Here is a 27,122-nt window from a genome sequence, read left to right on the forward strand (position 1 = left end):
ATTTCACATTAAGATAATTGCCTCTGGAGGGGTTAGATAGATGATATGATCAAAACATCCTAATGAGGAGAGTAGGGAGAGGGAAGGTAATGCAGTCCCTCCTTGATGAGGTCATAACAACCCCAACCTGCTTTGTGTGTTAATGATGCAACAGCCAGCAATTTTTGGACACTCGTTCCCTAGTGAAGGGTCGGCTGTCTGTGAGCAGACGAAGAGTCCATCCTGAGAAAAGAGAGTTAGAGCGATACATAGAGGGGAAAGAGAGAGGGGAGAGAGGATCCAGGCAGAGGAGACTGTAGCTACCTAGCTAGTGCTGTGCCTTTAAAACGCCAGGCCCCTCCTTCCTCCACACAGTCAGAGCGGAGAAGCAAAGCAAGTTGTGCTGGCAGGAGCCTGAGCCTCACGATAAACCCTGGCATCAGCCTGCCTTCACCCGGCAGTCAGCGAGGACACTTCAGGGCGCAGGGGCAGAGAGACGGGACGGAGAGAGAGTGAGACAGACAGAGAGAGAGAGAGAGAGAGAGAGAGAGAGAGAGAGAGAGAGAGAGAGAGACAGATTGGCGTCAGGAGCAGCCTCCAGAGGGCTCTGACTGATACAGATCCTCTCCACAGCTCTGTACACAGTAGCTCTTTCTGCTGTTTCCTGACGCTGGCAGGGTTGATGAGGATGGCTAGTGGCTTCTTCTTTTCCACAGCATCGTCACTAGAGCAACGGTAGCATCAGCATCTACAGCAGCAACAGCTTCAGCCTCAGCATCATCAGCAGCAGCAGCAGCCGGATCTATACTCTGCTGCTGGTCCCTATTCTTCAGCCGCCTCCTCTCTCTGGTGTCTAAGAGTGCTGCTGTCAGGGCCGTTCCGCCCACCTCCACTTCTGCCTCCTCCTGCCTCCTCCTCCATCCTGCCTCCTCCTCCATCCCGCCTCCTCCTCCACATCTCCATCCTCCACATGCTCTCCTTCATTCCTTCCATTGAGCCACGGCACTGAATTAATTCTTCGCCTTCTGACTGGAGCTGCTTTCTCTAGGAAGACAGTAAGTGATGTAGGGAGAGAGGTAGATACAAAGAGAACAAGTCGGGGAGTATAATATGTGTGTGTGTGAGCATGTGAGTGTGTGGCTGAAAGAGAGGAGGGTGTCAGTGTGTGTTTTGATAGAGAGATTGAGACTGCAAGAGAACTAGCAGGATGTGTGTGGCTTGGATGATCCTCCTGTGCATTTAATCAGTCAGTATCACAGAGCATAGACTGTAAGCCCTGGACACAGCTACAGCTGCTGATGTAGAGAGAAGGTAAGTGTGTGTGTGTCTGTGTTTTGGTGTTAATAAGAGGAAGGTGGGAGAGTCCTGCTGAGACTAGATGTGCATTTTCACAGCAGCTAAAAAAATCGGCAAATTCCAGCACCGCAGTTAATTCCTGTCTATCTCCCTGCCTCCCTGCCTCCCTCTTTCCCTCCCTCTCTCTCCCTCTCTCCCTCTCTCCCTCCCTCTATCACCCTCTCTCCCTGCCTCCCTCTCTCCCTCTCTCCCTCCCTCTCTCTCCCTCTCTCCCTCCCTGCCTCCCTCTCTCCCTCCCTCTCTCCCTCCCTCTCTCTCCCTCTCTCCCTCTCTCCCTCCCTCTCTCTCCCTCTCTCCCTCCCTCTCTCTCCCTCTCTTCCTTGCTCTATTGCTGTTGTATTCTATTTGCAGTGCTGCTGAGCCTAGAGAGGAGAAAAGAGAGAGAGGAAGAAAAAAACAACTGCTTTCCTTCTCGTCTCTCCAGGTGTCATGTGTGATTGGCCAGCTTGCCCTCTGGCAGTAGGATCAGCCTGGATTCCGTGTGTGTCTCGCCCCCCTGCCTGTGCCTGGGCTCCGGCTGTCCCTGGGGACGCGCTACTGGGATTTACCTCTTACTGCTGGATGGAGATGGGCTTTCTGCCTTTTTGAAAACTGTTCACCAAAGGAGAAATGCACAGATACAAAGAAGGAGGAAATATAATGAATCAATCAGCAGCACAACCAGGCAGACTGCTGGATTCCCTTAGCAACAACTCGGGGAGTGAAAGAGAGAAGTGAATCGTCTCTTCCTATCTTCTCTGGTGTCTGGTTTCTGGGCACACCCCTGCAGACCAGAGTGGACCAACAGTCAGATCTGAAAGGGCAGGATTTGGGACACTGCATGGACACGAAGGACACGCAAGTCACCCTAACGCCAGGGGAAGGATCCTCCTCTTCCTCCTTCTCTTTCACCTCCTCTGGTTCATCACCATGTTGGTTTGTCATTCTTCCCCTGCACGTTCTATTCATTAGTCACATTTTACTCGCTAAGATGTCCGTTTATCCTGGACACCTGGACTAAGCCCTGCCACTGAACAAAAGATTGGACATTCTTCACACACACACACACACACACACACACACACACACACACACACACACACACACACACACACACACACACACACACACACACACACACACACACACACACGCACAGAGACTCTCACCTCTCCTCCTACCTTCCTTACTCCTCTCTTTGACGAGAAATGAACAACACGTGTCGGGCATCATCTGAACATAAAATGGATGGGTGCAGAAGTTGCTTTTGATGTGGGCTATTTCTTTATTCCTTCAAGATTAGTTTATTCTCCCGTCACTTCTAAGAGAAAAGGAACACTGCACGGCGGAGGACACAGGAGGAATATCTCTTGTTTTCAAAAGGATTTGTTCTCCTCTCTCCCTAAAAAAGACAGATGCCAAACTGAGGGAGTATATTTAGAATCCAAAGCTTGTCCCTACTGCCTACCAATAATGTAGACCAAGATCATTAAAAAAAATGAGCAACTGCTGGGAGTTCTATTTTTCTTTGCTTGGATATTCTGATCTACAGGGGAGGCTGAACATGAACCCCTTGTTCAGCTTGACAACCTGGGATGCACTCTTTTACAGTAACCTGGCTGACACCAAGTCACTGCATCGTACCAGCTAAATAAGATTGTAAAGGAAGGTGAGTGGGAGGGGAAAATAGCAACTTCCTCTGACAGACGATCTAAATAAATATCCTCCTCAGAGACCGATGCAAACGTACACACTGACACATGAGATGAGTATGCTCTCTAGCTCAACACTATTATATAAGGTGTTTTCACACACACCATCTTAGCTCCTGTTCTTTTCATCATCCTCCTGTTCCGTGGATTTAACTTGAGTTTTTTCATGTTTCTTTTGGCTTCATTTTTGGTACGATCCATCCTGGAGTCATGGATGGAGGAGGGTAACGCCAGGGGGTTGAGCGCTCAGGCCAGGCAAGGTCTTTTGGCTGTCCAGGGGCTTTTAAGATGTTGAGGTCTCCCTGCATGGCCGGGGCCCCTGTTCGGATCAGTAGCACCGAGGCTCCTCTCGGCCAGAGACATGGACCCCGAATCGGCTCCCCCCCGCCCCTGCCCTCAGCCCGCCGGCCCCTGGCCCCAAGTCGCCCTGTGAAGGATGTCCCTCAGCAGAGCTCCGGCCCGGGACACCTCTGAGACCCCCAGCCAGACCCCCAGAGAACGCATCCGCAGCCACATGAAGATGGTGATCAACCAGCTGGACGGCATTCTCAAAGAGCTCAAGGATGTGGCCAAGGAACTCCGGGAGGTGAGGCACTATAGCGGGCAGCATGCGCCACTGTCTCACCTTACTGGGGACGAGGTTCCAGGGGTGGTGGTGGGGGGCTGGAGGAGTAAGGTAGATTGGGGAGTTACTCCTTGAGAGGATTGCATTGAATGAAGTGTATAGAATGCATTTCACAGAATAGAGATGCTTTTAATTAGGATTTGAAGATGACATCACTTTGGCTTGGGTGCAGGTGGCAGGAGAACATCGGTTTCTGCTTCTGTAATTAGAAATACCATCTTCCTTTTGGCATTCGAGGGCTAATTCCGATACCATCGTGTACACAACGATAAGTGTCGTTCAGATGTATTCAGCGTCCTATGAAACCTTCTTTAAATAGTGGCTGTAGAGGAAGCAGGGCAGAGCCAGGAATCTGGGCTGAAACAGAAACACAGGGGAGAGAAGAGGTGTGCTTAGGTAAGACACAGGACTTGGCACTGCACTAGTTACGTAACCATTTTGTTATCAGCTGGATATCTACTGTATTTTCACAACTGCCATGGTAACGCGATGAAAAGATCAGAGTGTGTGTCTGCATCAAAAAGGGATGAACAAACAGGAAGAATATGTGCGTGGATCATATAGTGTGTGACAGCGTGTGGGTCTTTATGGAATGTCTACTGTACTTTTGAAAAATTCATTGATATTAGAATGCAGGATTGATGTGTGTGTATGTGTGTGTGTATTTTGTGGGTGTCCATGTGTATGTACCTACCTGTGTGTGCAATGTGCATACACATGTGTAAATGCAAAGCTATCTTGCCCCCTTGCCCCTTGCTATCTTGCCCTTCGTCCAGAGGATGTCCTCCCCCCTCTCCCGCTCTCCCTCCTTTCACTCTCTCTCCCTCTCCATATCTCTCTCTCTCTCTCTCTCTCTCTGAGTAAATAGTGGCTCTCTGACACATCCCTACTCCAACCCCACCCTATCTGTTATTACCTGCCTCCCAACCTCCCTCAGATCAAGAGGCCAGGAGTGGGGGGCTGGGGGCACGCCCAGTGCCCTGGAGACCCAGGGGAGGATAGAGTCTGACCAGACCAAGGGGAGGGTGGGAGAGCGAGGGGTCATAACTCACTCCATCACCACCACCTTCCCCTGACTCCCCCAGTCTTTTGCCCACTTCCTCCTTTATGTACTCACATGGGGAAAGGTGCAAGGGCACGGCTCACATCGCTCCACACCGCTCACTCACAGCTCACGCTTCCCTCTGAGTCCAAAAAACCCCACCGGTGCTCTAGTGATTGATGATTATGGGACTCCTGCAAGTGGAATAATGCTGGCTGGAGCTATTTATAAACAAAAACACTAGCTACCTCTGTCTAGCTCTGCCAGCACCAACATATACAGTATTACGGTTCTTATTTCAGAGCCCCGAAAAGGCTTCAATACAGCAGCCGATGTATCATCCGTTCTGAAGGGAACACAAATAGAAATATTGAAATTGGTAGCAAGAGATTGTGTTAGCCACAACAGCAGTAGTGGCAGTAGTATCAATATTTAGCAATTTGCTCGTTTATTCCATTGTGGACTGTATTAATAGCAAAACGTTGAAAAGGTGAAAAAATGCATTAGTGCTCAATGTACCGGCAGATGCATGGCTGCCTAATGTTCCGGAAAATCTCTCATTCTTGGCCACATGAAATGAATAACATAATAGATAACATCTGTCACATAAATAAATGATGAATTACTGGCTCTGTTAAGAAAAACAAATAAATAACTCAATAACGGGAGTCAGGGTAACGTGGTGAGTGAATGTGAACTGAACTGGACTGACTGGTGGTGGATCATCACTCCATGTTGGAGGATGGTGTTTGGAGAAGCCTGATGGCGTATGGCGATCCGGAGGCAGCAGAGATAAATATAGGATTATCTCTAGAGGTCCGTAGGGAGCTGGCCTGATTTCAGAGCTCTCAGGGTTAAAAACAAGCCGAGCTCCCGTCAGTCCACATACTGTATCAACAGCTCATAAATGACTGTCTCCACAGCCAGGCCTGAACCCCGGTCATACAGGACCAAGACAGTACATGGCCCCAGGCCCAGCCCTGCATTCAGTATGTGGGTTATCTCAGACATGCTCCATGGCCACAGCAGGGGAGGCTATCCTAACGTCGCCCCATGCCTTCACAGAGTTTAGGAGAAGGGGGTTAAAGTAGAGCCACCATGGCAGAGCCAAAATAGTTTTTTTGGAAGTGGATCTAAAACTGGCAATTATAGTATAGCTAGACCCACAGCCTTGCCTCATCTCACTTCAGCCATTGGTCTGTGCTGGAGGTGTGACGACAGGAGAGGAGATGGAGGCATGATACAAACAACGTTACATACTATACATACCATACATAAAACTAAACCAAGCCGTAGAGAAGAAGTCATCATAACAACTGTCAGTTTAGAAGGCAGCGCAATCACATAGAGAGATGCCATTGATCTTATTTACATACAGAAATGTATTACAGCGGCTATAAACTCGCCGCGCTTCAAGATATGATGTTTCCAGCATTACCATTCAATTGTGTCACATTTGTGAATCCCATTATGCAATTTCACAGAAAGAATAAAACAGAATCTAAATGAAGTCTCCAAAACGAAATACACTGATAATATACTCTCCACACATCAACAGCAATAGCAGCTGTAGAGGAATGTTTTAATTCGGGGTATCATGTCAACATTACCCTTACAATCTCTGACAGCCAAAAATGGAACCAAATGAAAATCACAGCATCCTCTGCAGCATGAAATATATTTTTTTTGTTAAAACTGAATCCAAATGAATAAAAGCTATTTAAAATAGCTGAGGAATAGCAAATGTAAGAAAACATCCATATTGGGTATTAGAGAGATATAAGACTGGTAAATTGAAAGCATTAAATGAGGCGGTAAGAACAGACAAATTGGAGAGTGGAGGGGAAGAGCAGGCACGCTGCAATACAGAGAGAGACGAGTGGTAGGCACGTCTTTAGATGGAACCTAAAGAGAATAGGGAACTGTTATTATGTGGAGCTAGTCATTATGTAGAATCATACGAATAGCAGAGGACGGAAGATTTCCATGCTCAGTGAGAGGAAAATGCAAATAGGGCGGCCATGAAAACCAGTAGCAAGAATTAAGGTAGCTAATGAGAGGAGGGAAGAAAGAAATACCTAGAGCAATTATCACTGGCAGAGTACAATATGCACCATTTCTTAGAACTCGGAGTCTGGCTGCCCAATCACTGATCTGGCAAATCAGGCAAATCAGTTAAGAACCCATTCTTATTTACAATGACCGCTTAGGTTAACTGCCTTGTTCAGGGGCAGAATGATTTTTACCTTGTCAGCTCGGGATTCAATCTAGCAACAATCAAGGGAACATTGCAAAAATGAAAATGGACAAAGGAAAAAGCCATTTAAATGACCTGATTAGAAAGCAGAAAGCAGCACTTTTATGTTTTGTGGCGTTCTATAAACGGTGCATTGTTTGGGCCCCGTGTGATGCGGTGGGAGGAATACAAAATATAAACAGCTGGCTGAAGATCAGTCAGAGAGCCACTGGGCCTCCGTCCTGATCCAGTCTGGACCGGGCACCAGCACCACGGTGGGGGACGGCAAGGGAGTCGGCACACTCGGATAACCGCCACAGAGCTCAGCACCGCTCAAATCTGGTCAGAACACAGAGGTAGCCACAGGAAGCCCTAAATCCAAATCAAAGGCTGCTGTTTCTGCAGTGGACGTTTATCCTCTCCTCTGTTTGCTCTCTGTTCCCCTGCCGACAGTGCCCCGTGGCAGGGACGAGGCCACCTTACAGCTGTAGTGTCAAAGGGTGGACACTAGGTGTGCAGTCACAGTGACAGTCATTGCCTAGCAGCACAATTATGACAATTGCAAATTGGTGCACCAACCCAACCTCTCAGGTCTGAAAAAAACATGTTCCGTGTGAGAACAGGTGCCGTAATTGAAAGGGTCTTTGTTGAATAAAAAATAATCTACAGTGTATGTGTTAAAAAGATGCCCCTGTGGGCACAAACTAATCATGTGTTAGCGCTGCAGGTGGTGATGCTGGTTTCCTTTAGTTTACCTGAGCCCACTTATCACAAATTACAATCAGTCTCTGTGCCCTGGTGGACCGTTTCCCAGAAAGCAACTGTTTCCATTTCCCTGCCAGTTTCCTAGGTTGACTGCCCAGTTTACCGTGGCCTCTCCAGTGAGGGTGCCCCAGCCCAGCATGCTGGTAGCGACTAGCGAGGCAATTTACTGAAGATTAAGGGCAGGATTTGGCCAAGCTGAGGGTCTGGGGAAACGCTCACCAGCTGCCCTGTAAGCACATGGAGTTCACTGGGCTATGCTGAAGGCTTACCGTCACCTCTGAGAGTTGATATGATCACTAAACCTGCCACAACTGGGCCAAAGGGTTTCCTATAGCGTCACGTACAACCAGAGATAAAACAGAAGTGAAGCAATACTATGTCAATTTGTTCCACCTTGTCTGACCTCCTTTGTGTGCTGAAATTAAATTCTCCAATTAAACTTAGTGATATTATGCCTCCAGCAAAGTTCCTTAAATTCTACACATGAACAACACGACAGGGCCACTTCAGTATCATCTGTACTGACCCGCCCCCATCTCCATACCTGTGTTCCTCAGTCAGTGACCCGGACGTGATCTTCGGATGACCTCATTGACCAGTAGCCTGGCTAGTTCCGCCTCAGAATGACCCATAACGCTCCTATAGTAAAACAGAGAGACACCTTAGCAGTGGGACATAAAGAGTTAAAGCTTTAGTGGCTTCTAACCTTGAGAGGGAGCTGTGGAGAGGAGAGAGAAAAGAAAACTGCACCAGGCTGGCATACCTTTCCACTGAGCCTCTTTTACCAAGCACCGCTGTGGAGCTACAGCTACTTTAAGATGCAGGGCCAGTGTGTTGACCAGCCCAGCATGCCTGTAAAACCCAGTGGATTAGCAGGCCCTTTGAACTCTCCTTCTCTGTGGACCTTGCACTCAGCATAGATGATAATGAAAGTTCCTGGTTAGAGCCCAGGCGAGGTACAAAATTGGCCCTTATATCAAAGCAGTCATCATACCAAATCAACCTGGTAAGCCACATATCTTTTCTACAACGCCAGCTATCTGTGACTAGATACCATTACATGAGGTAGAGGATTGAGGGGGCTTGCTATGCATCTTTGTACATAATGTGAAGCTGCAACCCTTCCCCTTCCTCCAGGGGAGGATACAGGAGAGAGAGGGGAGGGAGAGCGCGAGAGAGAGAGAGAGAGAGGGGGGAGGGAGAGAGCGAGAGAGAGCGAGAGAGAGAGAGAGAGATAATGGTTCCTCCTTGCTGTACAGGCTGGCGACAGACCGGTTGAAACAGCTTATATCAATTTTAGCAATTGTGCTTGTGGGCGTTTTTAGGATTGTTTTTGGCCTATCTTTGAGCTGTGAATAAAACCAGTGGGCTGTAGTTAATGGTGTGAAAAAATGGCATCCATTGACGTGCACAAGCAGGCCCCCGGAATAGAATAGCTACATTACTTGATGGTCTCTGAGCATACTGTACTCACACTGACAAAACCATTTTCTTTGGACTTCCAGTGAAATGTCTGCAAGGTTGAATGTCACTGCACTGAAGGGGCACAAATACCAAAGAAGAAATTGGAGACATGTAGGTTATGAATGTGTCTGAAAGTATGAATAGCAACCCAAATTAATACAGTAGGTGACCTACTTGTCAAGAGACCAATTTTTTCTCTCCATCGGCTGTACCAGGGAAACGCTCAGGGCAGCTAGATCACTATTACATTATGGTTCGTTGTGACAGACTGAGGAACCTACAAAACCTCACGTGGTTTTGGGCAAAATATTAATAACTGCATTGCTATGATTGGGTAACATGAATCGACCCAGTTTAGAATGAGCCCATAATGTGATTGTTCTGAGAAGCCCAACGTCCTTTCAAAAGCTTTAACAGCAGGCAACCAAGCATCTGCGACCTCAAACCTTTAAAAACCTTTCAATCAGGCATTTGATTCATTTGATCAATTCTGTCTGTTGGCCTATCTGACCGGGCATGCATTGTCTGGTTATTTTCCGGTTTTATTCATGTTTTTGATGATTCACACCGGGGTGCCCTTTAAGTGAGACATTCCACTCCATTCATATCCTCTGATTTGGCACCAAACTCAGATTGCAAAATGTGCACGTGTTTTCAAGCATAGTCCTTTTACTAAAACCTTTGTAGACTAATATGCATCGCAGTTGTTATACAGAATATCACACACGAGAAGAGGTTGTAAAATCTATTTTAGAAGTTCATTTACATTGTGTCGCCAACCTGTTGCCCTAATCCTAACCTTAATCCTAACCCTAAACTAACCTAACCTAACCTAACCTAATCTAACCTTAACCCTTACCTTAACCATTTTAAATTCCAACTTCAATAGAGTGACGTCAGAGTTTGACGTTCCAAGTACTCCGGATAGAACTCATTTCAGAAGGTATTATCCAGCAGCAATTATCCTGCAGGTGCCCACAGTCACAATCACATCCACATACTGTATACAGCACGTTTTCCTAACATCTATAGGCTATTCGTTAATGATTATGTGATGTTATGTCCTGATATGTTGTAATGTATTATGTATTGGTCATTAATATGACAACTATTGAGAAGTATTCATTGTTAAGGGAATTGCTAATTGATAAAATACCTGTTTAGGGCTTTTAACATGTTCAGGTGCTCATTTTCAACCCCCTAGATTTGATGTCCGCATGGAAATCGATATTCCCATCAAAATCCATCAGTTTAAGATAGAGATATCTTTTTTGCATGGGCTGTTTCTCAATCCACCATATCTGCCAATGTCGGCCTTCTGCTTCTGTGGTGGAAGATGGCAGAGCTACAGCGGTGTTTGTCAGACCAGGAGACATCAAGAAAATCGGTCTTCTCACAAAAACGTTTGCAGAGTCCGAACAGTTTGGGCTTGAAAGTTAAGACTCTCACAAACGTGATGGTATTCTCCGTTTTGCTATATGACCCCCACAAGCTTCACGGGACTCATCTGAAGTTGGTACTGCCGATGTGCCAACTTCTGTCTGTAGTGTCCGGCTACAAATGAATGTGACCCCACCATCGGAAGTTGAGCCCCTTACGAACATGCACTCACTCAAAAAAATGGATGAATTGGATAGGGCATTTCCACGTCATAGGAGTATGGGTCATTACACTATAAAAAAAAATATACACACATCTTGAGCTTTTTTATGTCTCTCAGATATAGGACAGATACTTTAAATCATACTCACATTTTTGTTTGCTTTGTTATTTTCTTGTTGGGGGATGGGGGTTCAGGTACAATATTAATGTCAATTTACACACTTTATGCCATATGTAGCCTTAGGCTGACACTTTAAAGAATAAAAAAGTAAGAACTACAAACAGAGAAATTATCATATTGATCACACTGGAGTTTGTACTAATAACATTTGTATGTGAAGAAGAATAAGCAAAAAGAGGTGGCCTTACACCGCCAACTCCCCATCCCATCCTCCCCAGTACAAAATGCATGTATGTGCTGCTTAAAGCTTTTCTATGGGCTAGTTACTATGAGTGAGGCCATACTCAATGTTTCATCAAGGCTTAGAATGTTTTCTGCCTCATCTACAGGTGCTTCATAATTATTGTCACCCTTGTTAAAGATGAGCAAAAAAGACTCTATAAAATAAATAATACAAATACTGAGCTGTATTGTAAGCTCCAAAACATTTGGGAATTCTACTATTTTATGTTTTTGCTCAGATAAAATTATTTTGTTTCAGAAGCAATAAAAAAAATATATAGCCTTTTTTCAATACTCTAGCAGCCTCCCCCTTGCGAGGACAAGGACACTGAGCCTTTTTCTCAAATGTTTTATGAGATTGGATAAGACATTGGGAGGGACCTGAGACCATTACTCCATACAGAATCTTTCCAGATATTTGATATCCTTCATCTGTTCTTATGGGCTGTTCTCTTAAATTCAAACCACTGATTTTCAATGGGTTTCAAGTAGCCTTGAACCCTATTGAAAATCAGTGGTTTGAATGGACTCGAGCAAAATGTTGATTTTGTGGTCAAAATGTTGATTTTGTGGTCAATTAACCATTTCTTTGTAATTTTGATTAATGCTTGGGGTTATTGTCTTGCTGGAAGATCCACTTGTGGCCAAGTGTCAGCCTCCTGGAAGAGGCAACCAGGTTTTTGGCTAAAAATGTCCTGGTACTTGGTAGAGTTCATGATGCCGTCGACCTTAACTCCATTGGTCCCTTTTTGAATAAAACAAAAAATATTTGAGCATGTACATGTATTTATTTGCTCATCTTTACCAACGGGTGCCAATAATTATAGAACTGACTGTATACCACCATTTTGCACCTGAATCTTAATGCTTCACACCCTCCTGACAACACCATATGGTCCACTATTCTACAATATTTCAGTCACATTTTAGTAGGCCAACAATACTGTTGTACCTTCCTATAATGTCTATGAACAAGATAACGCAGCGTTCCCAACATCTCGTCATTTTGTAAATACCAGCACACGATTGGGAAAAATCCACTTGAACACCCCTCCAACTGGTGGTGATTAGTAACCTCCGACGTCATTTGTCAGTAAGACTACAAGCATGGCAGCATCTTCAGCAGTTTTTGTTGATAGTAAGAACAAAATGCAAATTGTTCATGCAAAATTGATTCCGTTCATCTTCCTATTGATTTAGAAAGTGAAAGCAGCTTTTTATGGGCAAAAAATATCAAACAATCACAAGCCTTTCAATGACCTCCGTGTTTGGCGGCATTTCCCAGTTCAAGCATGTGAATACACCCAACTTGTAATGATGACTTCACAACTGTTATTTATCACAGTTGGTTATAAAGGCAGTATTATTCCCAGAATCCCCAGACTAAAATGTCATTCATTACCTAATTTCTGTTCCTGAGTAGCCTGTGTACATATGTCATCTAAATAGGGTCTTAGAAGGCAGGGGTGAGTTTCCCAAAAACCTCTGAAGCACTACAATCATCTGAAGTCCATTGGTAGGCAATGGATGAACAATGATCTTAGTGCACACAGGTTTTGAGAAACCCACCTCAGATCAGTTGATAGAGATAGGTGTACAATTGGTGACTGATTGCAGGAGCATGGGCCTGGAACTTCAGCCAGACATTTCCTTCCACCCAGAGAGAGGGATCCAAGCCCCCTCTCTCTCAGACTATTTATGTGCTGCTGTAACCTTGTGGTAGCAGTCACACTCCGGCTGCCACCTGGCTCCGCATGGATGACTGCCACCACTGTCATTGTCAATAGTGTTCAGATGCAGGCGTCAGCTGCGGGCGGGCAGGCAGGCGACCAGGCAGGCGGTGGGGACGGAGATGAAAGATGCACAGACAGACGAGGGGACAGATTAATTATTCAGGGACACAGGTAAGAGCAGACAGTGGGGAAAGGATGTGTCAACAAACTGTTTTGATGATTAATATTTTTGTCATTTGACAGTGGTGGTGAGGGTATGAAAGGGCATTCGGGTTGCGTGTGTACTCAGTCACCCTCTAACAGTCACCTGCTAACCTCCACCTTCATTGAACCTAGACTCACCCCAACCCACAACAAGGCCACGAGCACAGCTTTCATACCAAGTCCCTCTCTGCCTACACTCTTACACCTGCAGGCTGGAAGTGAATATTTAGTTATATTGTCTCTGTGTTGTTAATAGTCTAGTGTGAGTTGAGCTTACTTCCAGGTGACATGGCAGAGTTTATGCAGGATCTCTAGGGGGTGCACACACACCCCCTTCTAAAGTGACATCCCTATTTGTATGTAAAGTTACAGAGGCTGACAAGAGACTGACAAGAAAAGCAGCTCCACTGTCCTCATTTCAACTATGACTCACGTCTCCCTTGCCTTACTCCTGGTTCTGGTGCAGACATTATTCAGTGGAAACTATATAGCTGATGGAGAAATTGCAAGAACGACTTCATGTGTTCTGATTTTGGGAACAAATAATAAGTCGCTCACTTTGCAGCCGTGTCAGCAAGTCAAGCGGAGGTACAGTAATGTTTTTAGCGCGCCAACCGCTTCCCATTCTTCCTGTACTATCACTGATCATGTTCTTACATTTAAAATATCCATCCGTGGCATTAGGTTGCCTGAGTGTTTAATCAATACAGTGGAAGTAGAGAGGGATATGGATGGATGTAGAAGCACACTGTGGCGAGGGTGAGGGATGGATGGAGTATAGGGGTATCATGACTACAATGACCCTTCACAGAGCTAAAGCTTCTCCCCCGTCACATAAATCTAAGCCCCTGACCCAGAGCGTTCACTTGATTATTCATTCTGTGTGCTTTTGCCACTTGCCAAAAGGCAAACTACGTGACTCATTGGCAGAGCATTTAAAGTCTAGCTGTCCTTGTTTGGCTGAGAGCTGCTGCAGTTGACGTGGGAGGAAATAAAGGAATGAGGGATGGGGGTTGGGGCGGGCCACAGTGGTGCCATGGAGATCTCCACTGTGCTAATTAAGGTCATGGGTTGAATACATATAACCCTCAGTATCAGCTGTTAATGTTGGCAGAGCAGAAAGTCCAGGGTGATGAAGTGCTTTGCCCAACGTCAAGATTTTTTGTGTTGACCTGTTGTTGTTCGGGGTTCGGTTTATATCGGCACAAAAAACAAAGAGCAGGCTACAGGGGGACAATGGCACAGCAACAGATCTCCTGCAACCTACAGTAGCTACTGAACGAGTCTGCAAGTGTGCAGACAGTATACATGTTGCAGAAAACTGTGAAATACAGAGAAAGGACAAGAGAATGTGTGTGTGTGTGTGTGTGTGTGTGTGTGTGTGTGTGTGTGTGTGTGTGTGTGTGTGTGTGTGTGTGTGTGTGTGTGTGTGTGTGTGTGTGTGTGTGTGTGTGTGTGTGTGTGTGTGTGTGTGTGTGTGTGTGTGTGTGTGTGTGTGTGTGTGTGTGTGTGTGAGAGAGGGGGGAGCTTATCTCTGGCTACAGGCAGCAGTTACTCCCAGAACCATGCCTGGGACCAGGAAGGAGGGTCAGCATGTTTCAGTCTACAGTTCTATGGATGTGAGTCAGTGGCAGATGCATGACAATAAAAACTGGGCCTGACTATTAAGCACCAGTCATTCCTGCATCCACACTGGGTATTCACAGCAGTCGCTTCCCTCCTGATACAGGATTTAGTAGACAAAAATAATCTCACTGTTGATGTGGACAAAACTGAGGTCTTTATGAATGTATGAATGTACTCACATATTTGAAACTGCAAAAGCATGATTGTTTTTCATGTTAAGTAGAGCTATTCAAGTATTGAGACCAGATATACTTTTTTTATGCCTTTACATGCATACTTTACATTCAATTTTACAGAGCACCTAATCCATATCCACCCATCCATTTAGTCTCAACCTCACTTCTGTGTGCCATGGTTGACTATACAAAAATAGCATAACTCTGTCTTTTCCCATCTGCTATGGACCATAGGGAAAGCAGGTTCATTTGTGTGTGAGGGGACAATGCAGTGGTGACATAAATGTGAGTTACCCGATCAACAATCAAAAACTTTATCCATCTGCATCCGTAGTCATGCTAATCAGGTAAATCCAGACGTGGTCATGAACTGCAGGTTAGTTTGGGTTGTTGACTTGTCCTGCATGCTCAACTCATGGAGCATTATGCATTCAGTGAAGTGCCCACATCCCCCAATTAATTAAAGTGTTCCTTAACAAGCCTTGATGTAAGCAGCAATGCTATCTCTTTTCTCAATTGCGATGTAAATTACAGCCTCATCTTTCTACTCATCATACCATGTTGGTAAGATCAATGAGAGATTTCTTGGGAGCTCAGTCCCGCAGAGTGATGAACGAACAGCAAGCTGCCATTTTGGTCTTGCATTTTGGTCTTGCATTTTGGTCTTGCATTTTGGTCTTGCATTTTGGTCTTGCATTTTGGTCTTGCATTTTGGTCTTGCATTTTGGTCTTGCATTCATCCAAAAAGGCAAAAGGACGCCATCTGTAAAGTGCATCAACTATTTTCAATGTTCTTTCTTTTAATTGAATCAATTATTAGGTAAAGAAGAGTTGTAGAGGGAGTTAAAATGACATATAGCCTTTTTAAGAATGGTGCAGTGCAGAGCAGTATTTGGGGTATTTTGATAAAGGCGTTGGTCTTTGGTTAGGACTTAGAAGAAAATGGTGTGTGAAGAACAAACGACAGTGGTGCTGATGTAGGGATGATGTAAATCTGCACAATGGGAAAAACACAACGTGAGAGACAGTCAGGAGTGTTGTCTGTTTTAAAAGCTTGTTTGAAAGTGCTTTACCTTGACACCAACAGGAGACACTGTGCCCTTTGCACGTACGCTCGCTGTAAATGTCTCTGTAAATGTCTCACACACTCCTTTCCAGCAACACTAATTGATGCCTGTGGCCAAAGGAATCTGCAACGTTGTAGGCTATGACACCTTTGCAGATAGTTTTCACTGGCACGCAAAGACGCATGCATCTGTGGGAAATTCACACACCGTCAAAAACTTACCCCCACTGCCTGGACCAGTGGCAGACAACTGGACCAAGGTGACACCATTACTAACTCTGACTGCTAATTGCTGGGACAGAACTTTGCCTCCTTTCAAACGTGTCCTGAGCAGAAAAGATGGCAGAGAGACTATGGCAGGAAGTGTCTTAAGACTCTCTGAAGCTCAGTCCAGCTCAACACAAACTGTTCTGACCCCAAAATTCTGCAGAACAAATGGCAGAGAGACTATGGCAGACATGCTCTCAGACTTGTTAAAGTGAAGGGCATATCTCTGGATGATTGACTAGATGATATACGGTCTCACTCTGGCCTCTCCTAGCTGCAGGAGGGAGGGATGAAGGGGACGTGTGGGGCCTTCCCTCCCCAGGGCTCCCGAGGTTAAGAGCTCTGGGTTCTGGTTTGAAGAGTGGAGCAGAGCTCTGGAGACATGGTGTCTAGTTAGAACAAGGCCTAGTGTGGAGAGTGTCTAGGTAGAACGAAGCCTCGTGTGGCGACACGGAGTATCTAGTTACCCAGCTAGCACATTTGGTTTCTTGGAGGTTGTGGGAATGTACGTTTTTGGTTTCCTAATGGTTCTGGTAACAAAGCCATAAGTTACCTGATGGTTAAAACAGAATGTTTTTGAAACATTCTGAGAACGGAAGTGGAAATTTGGTCTGTTCTGGGAATGTACATTTTTAGGTTGCAGGGAGGGTATGAGAACATTCTTCTGTGGTTCCCTGAAAGATTTCCTGCAAGGATTTATTAACTTTATGAGAACAGAAATTATAGGTTATTTTACAGTGATTACATAACGTTCTCAACATGTTCCAATAAGAATTTACAAAACTGTTCATTTTAGACTATTCAAACAGACTCTATTTCAAAGGAAACGGGCACTCATTGAGATCAGGTTGGCCAGTTAGTTGACGCGGCCAACACACCTGAACAAACTTAACATGATAGAGGATAGAGGGAGTTTTGTTGATGCTGAGAATGGAATGTAGATGTTTTTAAATACCATTCTTACACAGTTATTTAGGCGCGTAAACACTGCACATTAGCACAGGGCTAAGAGCCTCCTTAGTGCTGGGCTAAGGGAGATTTTAGCCCAGAGCTAAGCACGTATTCGCATTTACACATTCTAAAGTGGGATAGCACCAACCTTAGCTCAGAGCTAGTGGGCCCTGCTCCGGAGGAGGGTTAGCACCGACTTTTCGGGGCTAGCCCCAGAAACACAGTGTCAAAATAGCCAGTGTGAAACAAGGTCAAGAACAATACCTAGATAGCTCACTGTCCGATCACAAAATCTGTACTGTCACTTAATTGACATATACTCGTGATGCCTGTAATGAGTTTTGATAAATAAATTCATACTATTTCTTCCATCTGAAGACAAAAACTAAAACTTTCATCTGTACAAAAAGATTGGTTGCTATGCCTAACAAAAATGGTTGCTATGCAGGCTGGCTAATGTCTTCTCACTTAGCCAACTAAAGCTACAAACTCTACAGCTGGAAGGGCAGCAAACCCTCATTTTATGTATTTTTTCATAGCTTCTATTGACATTCAATTGGATATATCCATGATAATAATATTGTTGCATGTTTTCACCTGGATCATAAATGTTAATGTCTCGTTCATGCACAGCATTTTCTGTACAAGGGCGAGATTGAATTTGTTTCCCGAGGTTTATACAAACCATCACTGTTGGAAATAAAATGCTAGGCTAGAAGCAAGAAGAAACAATGTGCTAAATTGCTTGTAACATTGGTCGCGTGTCAGGGATAGAATGTTTGTTGCATGTTGTGCTTGTCCATTTGCCCAGGGCTTTGGAATACAACGGTGAATCCTTAACCCAGGGTTAACAAATACTTGTGTGAACACAGGAAAAGCTAGTCTAGCCCAGGGCTAAGAACAATGCAGTGTTAAAATGCCCCTGTAAAAAGGCCCCTGTAGATATAAAAAATATGTATTTACAAATGATTTGATTAAACATTGAATTTGACCTTACTGCTATTAGCCCATAGAAACATATTGAATAACATATTCACACACGGCAAAACAGATTGTCAAAATAATTTTCAAAATAAAGTTTGTTTTGAAGTGTCTGTCCAATATCTGAGAGATCAGGAAATTATTTTCATTATTTTACCCATATTTAACCCCTTTTGGGGCCAGTAAATGGCAGAAATCTGTAGAACATGTTGTGATGAAGTACTGAAATTCCCACAGAAGAACGTTGTTTCTTAAAACCTGTTAAGCCTCCCCCCTACTTTTTCGGAAATTCTGTTAAAAATCGCGCAACATTTTGGCGTCCTGCTACTCAGGCCAGGAATATAGTATATGCATATGATTAGTATGTGTGGATAGAAAACACTCAGACGTTTCCAAAACTGTTTAAATCACGGCTGTGACTATAACAGAACGTCTGTTTCATCGAAAAGCGCAGGAAAATCTGATCACTGGAGATGGAAAAAAATATCCATGCGCCACTTCCAGGAATTGTTAAAGGTGAACCGTATTAAATGAGGCCGAGGTTGCAGTACCTACAGCTTCCACAGGATGTATAGAGTCTTCTCATTTGATTCTGATTTGATTCTTGGTAGATCCGACCAAAGGGAACCGATTCCCTCCGACCACCAACTCGAGGCATTGTCTCTGTGTTTTTCCGGACATTTTTTCCACACGACCAGCTATCGAATTTACATCGCCTCCTGATGATTTTTATAGCTTATTAACGTGTAGTAATACCTAAAGTTGCATTAGAAAGGTATTTCGAAGTGTTTTGTGAAAGTTTATCGTCGACTTTTTAACTTTTAAAAAAAGACGTTACGTTATGAAACGCTATTTTTTTCCGTTTATCACACAGTCTTCATAGATCGATATCTAGGCTATATATGGACCGATTTAATCCAAAAAAGACCCAGTATTGATTATGGGACATCAAGGTGTGCCAAGAAAGAAGATGGTCAAAGGTAATTAATGTTTTATATTTTATTGTGCGGTTTGTGTAGCGCCGACTATGCTAATTCTTTTGTTTACATCCCCTACGGGTCTTTTGGGGTGTTGCATGCTATCAGATAATAGCTTCTCATGCTTTCGCCGAAAAGCATTTTAAAAATCTGACTCGGTGGCTAGATTCACAACGACTGTAGCTTTATTTCAATACCAAGCATGTGTATTTTAATGAACGTTTGCGTTTTAACTAATACTATTAGCGTTTAGCGTAGCGCATTTGCATTTCCAGAGCTCTAGGTGGGACGTCTGCGTCTCAAGTAGGATCAAGAGGTTTCTTAACATTCTCTGAAAAACTTGAGACCATTGCTTTAAATATAACCATGAGGACACCTGTAGGAAACATTATGGGAAGGTTGCATGCAAAACAACCAAAGGACAACCAAGCTCTAAGAAACATATGGTTCTCACAATGTTATGTGCTAGCTGGGTAGAATGGGTCCTAGTGTGGAGACACAAAGTACATGGTTAGAACAATGCCTAGTCTGGAGACAGATTAGCTGGTTAGAATTAGGCCTAGTGTGTAGACAGATTAGCTGGTTAGAATTAGGCCTAGTGTGTAGACAGATTAGCTGGTTAGAATTAGGCCTAGTGTGTAGACAGACTATCTGGTTAGAACAAGGCCTAGTGTGGAGACAGATTAGCTGGTTAGAACAAGGCCTAGTGTGTAGACAGACTATCTGGTTAGAACAAGGCCTAGTATGGAGACAGATTAGCTGGTTAGAATTAGGCCTAGTGTGTAGACAGACTATCTGGTTAGAACAAGGCCTAGTGTGGAGACAGATTAGCTGGTTAGAACAAGGCCTAGTGTGGAGACAGATTAGCTGGTTAGAATTAGGCCTAGTGTGTAGACAGACTATCTGGTTAGAACAAGGCCTAGTGTGGAGACAGATTAGCTGGTTAGAACAAGGCCTAGTGTGTAGACAGACTATCTGGTTAGAACAAGGCCTAGTATGGAGACAGATTAGCTGGTTAGAATTAGGCCTAGTGTGTAGACAGACTATCTAGTTAGAACAAGGCCTAGTGTGGAGACAGAGCATCTAGTTAGAACAAAGCCTAGTGTGGAGACAGAGCATCTAGTTAGAACAAAGCCTAGTGTGGAGACAGAGCATCTAGTTAGAACAAAGCCTAGTGTGGAGACAGAGCATCTAGTTAGAACAAAGCCTAGTGTGGAGACAGAGTACTGTAACTGGTTAGAATGAGGCCTTACTGTAGCTACTGTTGGTCAGGCAATTAGATAGACACTGTGCAAAACACTACCTCACGCTGTTCTCAACCCATTGCTGCATGTCCGCCTGCCTCAGAACAATAAATATGTAAGACATAAAGCTGAAATGTAGTGAGGGACTAAATAAACCATCCAAATGCCAAACTATTGTCATACCCATACCTGTTGCTGCAGAGCCACTCTTTCGTGACAAAACTGGCCTAATGGCTTATAATGTACAACAGAGGATGTCTATAACTTGAGTGTCCCTGAGTCTCTATCCAAAATCCCTCTGCATACCAATCTTTCATGTTCAGCTTGACTTTTTAATGACGCAATGGCTCTCAGCAAGCTTGTTTTATTCTGATGCTGTACTAGCTCTTCTGATGTTCAGGCAACGTCAAACACACACACACACACACACACACACACACACACACACACACACACACACACACACACACACACACACACACACACACACACACACACACACATACATCTGAACTAGCCTTTGGAATAGTCATAGCTTTATGGGTGAGGCATTTAGTACCAATCTAAACATAGAAAAAAAGGTTAACAAGATCAATATACCCTACTTTTCTATTCACAAAGATGTTTTTTTTTATCTGGGAGGCTAGCTCGGGCAGAATATACTTTATTGCTCTCTGACTCCAGTACACCACAGAGTATCCTTGAGGAATAACAAACTTAGTTGGATAGCCAAAAGTTACAACCCTTAACTTTGCACACAGTCTAATAGTCTAACAACCGTGTTTGGAAACAGTAGTGGATCTTTGAATTGCAAATCAAGACCAAACAACATCCACCCGCTGTGTGAAGTCGTTAAAAACAAGCAATACAACTTCACACAGACCACAGCCAGTATTTAACACTACAATAAACACTGCTAGCACATTTGGTTCCTTGGAAGTTGTGGGAACATACGTTTTGGGTTTCCCATTGGTTCTGGGAACGAAGCTATACGTTTCTTGACCGGTAAAAATTGAATGTTTTTTTTTTTACTTTCTGAGAATGAAAGTGAAAATGTAGCCTGTTCTGGAAAGGTTTATTTTTAGGTTGCACAGAGGTCTTACTCTGGGAGGTTTTATTGCTCTGAGGGTGGAAATTATATGTTATGTTGAGTTTTTTGAATAACTTCCTGAAAACATCCACTGAATGTTTCAATAAGACTTTTAATAAAACATTGTTGAACTCCAAACTCCAAAAGCACAGAGAGGATATATGGAAATTAATGTTTAGGCATTTATCCTGAAAAAAAATCTTCTTTTTTTTGTGACATGGCATCAGTGAGATTCAAAACTATAGTCTTCTGTTTTCTATCCATGGAATTAATCCACTGTGCCACCAGGATGGAGTTAACATGCCATGTTCTTTATGCAGACAAAGCTGTTCAATTTTGTCTATTTAAACAGACTCCATTTCAATGGAAACAAGCACTCCTTAACACCAGGTGTGGTCAATTAGATAGAACACACTTTACAAAATAGAGGATAGAGAGATTTATTAAATGTGCTGCAAATGTTCCAAAGCCAAGCAACTATACTGCACCATTCCAAGAAAGTTGTGAGAAGGTTGTATTCTTTTCATGATCAGTAAACATCAATTGATCATGCATTTTCAGATAAGTGAGGAAATCATTTTTATTAAAAATAAAAAACTGAAATATCACATTTACATAAATATTCAGACCCTTTGCTATGAGACTCAAAATTGAGTTCAGGTGCATCTTTTTTCCATTGATCATCCTTGAGATGTTTCTACAACTTGATTGGAGTCCACCTGTGGGAGATTCAAATGATTGGACATGATTTGGAAAGGCACACGCCTGTCTATATAAGGTCCCACAGTTGACAGTGCATGTCAGAGCAAAAACCAAGCCATTAGGTCAAAGGAAGAGCTCCGAGACAGGATTGTGTCGAGGAAGGTCGAGGAAGGTCTAGGAAAGGTCACCAAAACATTTCTGCAGTATTGAAGGTCCCTAAGAACACAGTGGCCTCCATCATTCTTAAATGAAAAAAGTTTGGAACCACCAATACTCTTCCTAGAGCTGCCGCCCGGCCAAACTGAGCAATCGGGGGAGAAGGGCCTTGGTCGGGGAGGTGACCAAGAAACCGATGGTCACTCTGACAATGCTCTAGAGTTCCTCTGTGGAGATGGGAGAACCTTCCAGAAGGGCAACACTCTCTGCAGCACTCCACTAATCAGGCCTTTATGGCAGTGTGGCCAGATTAAAGACACTCCTCAGTAAATGGCACATGACAGCCTGGTTGGAGTTTGCCAAAAAGGCATCTAAAGACTCTCAGACCATAAGAAACAAGATACTCTGGTCTGATGAAACCAAGATTCAACTCGTTGGCCTGAATGCCAAGCGTCATCTTCTGGAGAAAACCTGGCACCATCCCTACGGTGAAGCATGGTGGTAGCAGGATCATGCTGTGGGGGTGTTTTTCAGCGGCAGGGACTGTGAGACTAGTCAGGATTGAGGCATAGATGAATGGAGAAAAGTACAGAGAGATCCTTGATGAAAAAATTATTGAAGCATTTTTAGAATAAGGCTGTAACCTAACAAAATGTGGAAAAGTCAAGGGGTCTTAATCCTTTTCGATGTGCACTGTATATCTCAATATTGGCCACCATTAATTGGATATTTGATTGATATATGAACTGTACCTGACAAGTATGAGTAGTTTAGGTTAATTTCCCATCCTTTTTGGGCTCTGCCTGTCAAGCAGCTGAAGGCCGCATTTGACAATGTACTGTTAGCTGATAATGTTTACTTTGCAAACTACCATTAGAAACTTTGTACAGTTGGCTAAACATAGTGGTAAGTAGACCTAATGTTCTTTTTCTCTAGCCAATGTAGGCCTACCTAGCGAAGTTAGCGAACATGATCACCTTTCCCCAAAAAATGTAAGAGTCTTTAGTCACTGTTGCTGCTGACAGACATGGGCTATATTGATTGATGGACCATGTCAAATTGGCTAGCTAGCTAATAGCAGATCACGTCAATATCGATAGTTAACAAGCTAACTTTCAAGGGATAAACTAGAAAGCTATATCCAAATATGGTTTGATTTTCTTACCAATGGTGATGACAGTAGTCTGACTGACAACTTTACCAGGATGAGGACTTGCCGATGTCAAGCTCTTTCTAAAAGTCTCATCTCTGATGAAGCAGTCTAAATGACACGTTGTTTTCTTAGCTAGCTACTAGCCACAGAACATGCCAAATGGATAGCCTACGCTCACGTATCTGAAAATACATGATCAATTGATATTTACTAATTGGGGAAAGAATGCAATTACTTCCTGTATAATTGGAATTGTGTCGTTCTGAGTATGTTCTTCAAGATGTGATGATATTAAAAACAAATAGTTTAAACATTTATATAACAATCCCTTGAAAATGGCACGTTTTTATCCAAGCTTTTCCTGCCCCCCTCGAACGCTCTGCACTGTATTGTGAGGTGTTATTGATAAAGACCTGTCCCAACAGCTTCAAAATTGGGATTTTGTTCTGTTTATATCACAATGCAAATATTTATCTTTCCTTCTTTGACTTTGTTTGAATTGACAAACAAACCAACAGCCAACGGATGTCCAGGCAATCATCAGCCAGAGGACAGAGTGGGGACACTGCCCCAGGCAACGTCTCTGGACGGGGCATTAAGCCATTAAGCCAGTTTTAAAAGGGCAATCTGCAATTGCTATCTATTTTTGGACTTATAAACAAATTATATTTACCCATTGATTTTTGAATAATATTACTTATACAGTAAATGACACGAGCTTAGTTCCCCATCAGAACCCAGAACCCAAAATATAATCGTGCTTTACTGAGGACAGAGCGATGATGGACGACATCTTCTGCTTCCTGGTCATGTATTACAAATCCCAGATAGACAGGCTGCCTGCTTGCCATCCTCTCCTTGCTCTCTACAGCCCTGGGACTGCTAGCAGCAAAGTTTGTTCTCCTTTTTGTTTTTGTTGTTTACTCTCTCGGAACCATTACCAAGTCGCCTCTAAGTGTATGATTAACCAAGTGTTTGTTCTCGACTGAAGGGCACGATTTGATGCACATCCCAGTAGTTTATAAGGACCATGTTGAATCAATCAAGAGGCTTCTGCACCCGATGTGAGAGTCCTTTACGTAATCTCATTGTTCCCTGGCTGTGGAGTCCATTTTACCTTACTGATTAAAGTGCTACTTATTGTCATAGTGAACTAGAGGGAGAAGTGTCCTTCACAAGGAGGACGGCCTGAGATGAGCCTGTGTCCCCACCCCAGCAGCCTAGCAGTAGGGAGGCTGTTCTAGTGTTCTAGTGTCTGTGTGTGAGTGTGGGCTTCCAGCCCCCTGCCGGCAGCACTGAGGCACGTCATTAGGAGGGTCTAATCAAGGCCAGACACAGCAGCACAGAACAGTCACGGTCCTCTCTGTCTAAGTGCCAAGCTAGCTAGCTGTCCGCCAGAGGCATGAAACAAAAACATGATCCCCCAGCAGGTAGGCCCACTTTAGGGTCCAGTCTGCACGGCCTCCCCCTTCTCCATCAGGGCCAGGCTAGATGGTGAGGCTGGTTCTCTGTTTTTATTGGCTATATTTAGACTAGTCTGCTTCTCTGCAGATATAGTGCTAATCAGGCCACTGCAACACCAGAGAGAGAGAGGAGAGAGGGAGAGAGAAGAGAGAGGAGAGAGGGAGAGAGAAGAGAGAGGAGAGAGAGAAGAGAGAGGAGAGAGAGAGGGGGGGGGGAGAATTCCTGGCCATCTCTCTCTGATATGTTATTCTGCCGTTTCTCACACGTGTATTTGAGATATATTTGATGTCTAATGCAGTACTGCTCTTCATATATAATGCTATGAAGGAAGACAATATGGATGCAGTGATACCACAGACAAGGAGCATAACGTATAGAACATGAAACAATTATTCAATATGCATACCAATGATATCACTTAAAAACCATGGCCTCAGAACAGGATGGATCTATAACATTATCTATAATGAATATTATGAGCCTCCTCTGCAAGCATGGCCTATTATTTATTATCCCACTGTCATCATTACTCTCCATTATGTATTAGAGTGAGTAAATACTTTAATAACACGTCAAATGGATAATTCATGGTATCTTGAGCAACTTGCAGGTGGAATGTGAACTCAAACGGCAGGCAGGGTGAAATGGGTTGCATCTTCAGCGCATCTCCTGCCTTCTGACCGCCGTTGAACAGGGATAACACAGCTTCTCTCTCAGCTTACAGTGCTGGCCAACTCTCTCTCTTCTTCATTCTCCCCCCCCCCACCCCTTTCCCTCCCTCACCATCTCCCTATCTCTATCCCTCTCTTCTTTAATCTATAACCCTCTCTCCCTCTCCCTCTCTCTCAAAATGAGTCCAGATGCCAAATGAAAGCACTAGGCAGAGCAGTGCTGAATTAAGAACGAGGCTGCATCAGGGATATTCTGAGTGAATTTTTAGGGCAATTTACGCATTTTATCATGTCATTCCAGGTCATAGTTTATTATTACAGAAGAGAATGTCTCCTGGTTCCAGTGAAGAAGGTGGCTTGTTGCTGGAGTGAGAGGTGCAGTGTAGTAGTGACAGGATGTGTTGTTGGCGATTGTGCATCTTCCTCTGCCTGCCTGCCAGGGGGGATTCAGACATATGGTAGGCAGGTAGAAGGAGTTATCGTAAGAGAGCACATCCCAGCCTCTTCCACTGTCTCACAGTCCTTGAATTCCCCTGACTCCATTTAATAAACAGGCACTCTCCTCCGGAGTCAGCCGAGATGCTCCCTCCCTACATTTCAACACTACCATTACACTGGCCATGGGGAGAGGAGGGTTAGAGAAAGGATGAGAGAGGAAGCTGAAGATGGAGAGGGACAGAGGGAGAGAGAGAGAGCAAGGGGAGTGTCAGGGTGCTTCATCATCCCCAGTGACAAGCGTAGCACACAGAGAGGAAAGCGGAGCACATGTCCACGTGCAATCTGCACCCTCATACAGCAAGCAGCAGGCTGCCAGGCTGCCAGCGGTCACCTCGCTCCACTCAGATGTCTGGCCAAGACCATCTATCCTGTCCTCTATCCCACCAACAGCAACAGCTGCTGGCCCACATCCAGGGGAGGCTACGGCGCTTTTAATTGCGTTTGTGTTCTGGAGGGGCTGCTTCGATTCCATTTACATTTTGATCATGAGTGAAGAGCCTCATCTCCAGAGAGAGGGGAAGCTTCAGAGTTATTGTTGATAGATAACAACCACTGCAACCTTGGTGGTGAAAAGCCCACCATTGTTAAATGATCATAATTCTAAGTGAAAGCAACAATGCAAAACATAAATGGATTTCCTTTTTGGAGGCATTGTCAAAAACCAAGTAATATATATTATGTCATCCACTTTCTAATTGAATATCTTATCCTCCACACACTCCCTCCTCCCGCTCCCTGCTCCTCGCAGGATCTTGGCGATGGTGCAAAATGTACCAACCTCTGCATAATACAACAAAAATAATTTCCTTGTCGCCTGCTGTTCCAGAGAGGACGAAAATGCTCATTGCTCTCCTCCTGAACACAGAATAATCATCTAGGATTTATGCCCCCAGCTTGTATCAAACTAATTGTGCGTAGAGAGGGGAGGGTCAAGCCAATATCTCATAGAAATGGATTTCACCTTGTCATCGTAAAATTGCATTAAAATAAAAATCGTCTT

The 27,122-nt window shown here is 44.1% G+C and overlaps 1 protein-coding gene across 3 annotated transcripts in view; it reads left to right on the forward strand.

The window, feature by feature from the left end:
- Nucleotides 1-321: 321 nt before the first annotated feature.
- LOC112235733 (inhibitory synaptic factor 1-like) overlaps nucleotides 322-27,122 on the forward strand; it is a 49,516-nt gene continuing 22,715 nt past the window's right edge. The window contains exons 1-3 of one of the 3 annotated variants that reach the window (XM_042330882.1): nucleotides 322-1,034; nucleotides 1,687-2,983; nucleotides 3,235-3,612. In XM_042330882.1, coding sequence (XP_042186816.1) covers nucleotides 3,463-3,612 — 150 coding nt within the window. In that variant the 5' untranslated portion in view covers nucleotides 322-1,034; nucleotides 1,687-2,983; nucleotides 3,235-3,462. The other 2 variants (XM_042330880.1, XM_042330881.1) reach the window with 2 other exon arrangements.

This window comes from Oncorhynchus tshawytscha, linkage group LG12, assembly GCF_018296145.1.
Source record: "Oncorhynchus tshawytscha isolate Ot180627B linkage group LG12, Otsh_v2.0, whole genome shotgun sequence".
NCBI lineage: Eukaryota > Metazoa > Chordata > Actinopteri > Salmoniformes > Salmonidae > Oncorhynchus > Oncorhynchus tshawytscha.